We start from the raw sequence: 2615 nt of genomic DNA, 5'->3' as shown, positions 1-2615 counted from the left end.
AAGAGCTTCAGGGCCTTCTCCACGCTCTGCTGCCCGTTCCCTTGGACCTGTGGGAGCAGAGCAGGGCCATTGGTCACAGGGCCATTGGCCATCAGGGACATTGGGCACCAGGGCCATTGGTCATCAGGGTTATTGGTCATCAGGGCCATCGGTCATCAGAGCCATCGGTCATCAGGGCCATTGGTCATCAGGGCCATTGGGCACCAGGGCCATTGGTCATCAGGGCCATCAGTCATCAGGGCCATTGGTCATCAGGGCCATTGGTCACCAGGGCCATGGGGCACCAAGGCCATCAGTCATCAGGGCCATCAGTCATCAGGGCCATTGGGCACCAGGGCCATTGGCCATCAGGGCCTTTGGGCACCAGGGCCATCAGTCATCAGGGCCATCAGTCATCAGGGCCATTGGCCATCAGGGCCTTTGGGCACCAGGGCCATTGGTCATCAGGGCCATTGGTCATCAGGGTTATTGGTCATCAGGGCCATTGGTCATCAGGGCCATTGGGCACCAGGGCCATCGGTCATCAGGGTCATTGGCCATGAGGGCCATCAGTCATCAGGGCCATTGGTCATCAGGGCCATTGGCCACCAGGGCCATCGGCCATCAGGGCCATTGGGCACCAGGGCCATTGGTCATCAGGGCCATTGGGCACCAGGGCCATTGGCCATCAGGGCCATTGGGCACCAGGGCCATTGGTCATCAGGGTCATTGGTCATCAGGGCCATTGGCCACCAGGGCCATTGGTCATCAGGGCCATTGGCCACCAGGGCCATCGGTCATCAGAGCCATTGGTCATCAGGGCCATCAGCCATCAGGGCCATCGGCCATCAGGGCCATCGGCCACCAAGGCCACCAATGGCATGGGGGGATGAGGAGCGGGAGGGCAGTGCTGTGCCACCCCAGGGTCACCCTTCCAGCACTGGGAGGAAATCACGGGATCATGGAATGTTTTGGGTGGGAAGGGACATTAAAAATCATCTCATTCCATGGGCAGGGACACCTTCCACTGTCCCAGGGTGCTTCAAATCCTGTCCAACCTGGCACCCTCACAGGGAACAATTCCTTCCCAATATCCCATCCAACCCTGCTCTCTTTCAGTCTGAACCCATTCCCCTTTGTCCTGTCACTGCAGTTTCTGATGAATTGTCCCTCTCCAGGTCTCCTGTCACCCCTTCAGCCCCGGGAAGGTGCTGTGAGGTCTCCACAGAACCTTCCCCTCTCTGAGCTGAACATTCCCAGCTCTCCCAAGCTGCTCCAGTCCCCTGAGTGATTCCTGCCYTCCTCATGTCCCTCTCACACTGGGGGCATCAGGAATGTGCTCAGGATNGCCCCACTAACCCTTCCCACAAAGAAATTCCTGCTCAATATCCCACCAACCCTTCCCATCAAGGAATTTCTGCTGAAGGAATTCCTACTGGAGCCCCACCATCTCTTCCCATGAAGGGATTCCTGTTGAACATCCCACCAACCTTTCCCATCAAGGAATTCCTGTTTGAGCCCCTTCCAACTCTTCCCACGAAGGAATTTCTGCTGAAGGAATTCCTGCTGAACATCCCACCAACCTTTCCCATCAAGGAATTCCTGTTCGAGCCCCTTCCAACCCTTCCCATCAAGGAATTTCTGCTGAAAGAATTCCTGCTGGAGCCCTACCATCTCTTCCCATGAAGGGATTCCTGTTGAACATCCCACCAACCCTTCCCATCAAGAAATTCCTGCTCAATATCCCACCAACCCTTCCCATCAAGGAATTCTTGTTGAAGGAAATCCTGCTGAATATCCCACCAACCTTTCACATCAAGGAATTCCTGTTTGAGCCCCACCAACCCTCCCCATCAAGGAATTCCTGTTTGAGCCCCTTCCAACCCTTCCCACAAAAGAATTTCTGCTGAAGGAATTCCTGCTGAACATCCCACCAACTCTTCCCATCAAGGAATTGCTGCTGAAAGAATTCCTGCTGGAGCCCCACCATCTCTTCCCATGAAGGAATTCCTGCTCAATATCCCACCAACCCTTCCCATCAAGGAATTCCTGCTGGAGCCCAACCAACCCTCCCCATGAAGGAAATCCTGATGAACATCCCACCAATTCCTCCCATCAAGGAATTCCTGCTGAAGGAATTCCTGCTGAGCATCTCACCAACCCTTCCCATCAAGGAATCCCTGCTGAACATCCCACCAACCCTTCCCATGAAGGAATTCCTGTTTGAGCTCCACCAACCCTTCCCATGAAGGAATTTCTGCTGAAAGAATTCCTGCTGGAGCTCCACCATCTCTTCCCATGAAGGGATTCCTGCTGAACATCCCACCAACCCTTCACATGAAGGAATTCCTGTTTGAGCCCCACCAACCTTTCCCACAAAGAAATTCCTGCTCAATATCCCACCAACCCTTCTCATGAAGGAATTCCTGTTTGAGCCCCACCAACCCTTCCCATCAAGGAATTCCTGCTGAAGAAAATCCTGCTGAACATCCCACTGACCTTTCCCATGAAGGAATTCCTGCTGGACACCTCACCCTGCTGTGCCAGCCTGAGGGACCTGTCCCCTCCCCATCCCCTCCCCATCCCCTCCCCATCCCCATCCCCCCCAGGGTTAAAAGGGGGAGCCCCGACCCCCG

The 2615-nt window shown here is 55.1% G+C and overlaps 1 protein-coding gene across 1 annotated transcript in view; it reads right to left on the bottom strand.

Moving 5' to 3' along the window:
- The window catches only part of LOC130586502 (plexin-A2-like), a gene marked incomplete at both ends in the record, with an annotated part of 72001 nt that overhangs the window by 16576 nt on the left and 52810 nt on the right, over nucleotides 1-2615 (bottom strand). The window contains one exon of the mRNA XM_057387304.1: nucleotides 7-47. Coding sequence (XP_057243287.1) covers nucleotides 7-47 — 41 coding nt within the window. The remainder of the gene's footprint in view (nucleotides 1-6; nucleotides 48-2615) is intronic.

This window comes from Malurus melanocephalus, unplaced genomic scaffold (genome assembly GCF_030028575.1).
Source record: "Malurus melanocephalus ecotype Western Australia unplaced genomic scaffold, MMel_1.1 scaffold_1180, whole genome shotgun sequence".
Taxonomy (NCBI): Eukaryota; Metazoa; Chordata; class Aves; order Passeriformes; family Maluridae; genus Malurus; species Malurus melanocephalus.
This window is presented reverse-complemented; position numbering and strand designations above follow the sequence as displayed.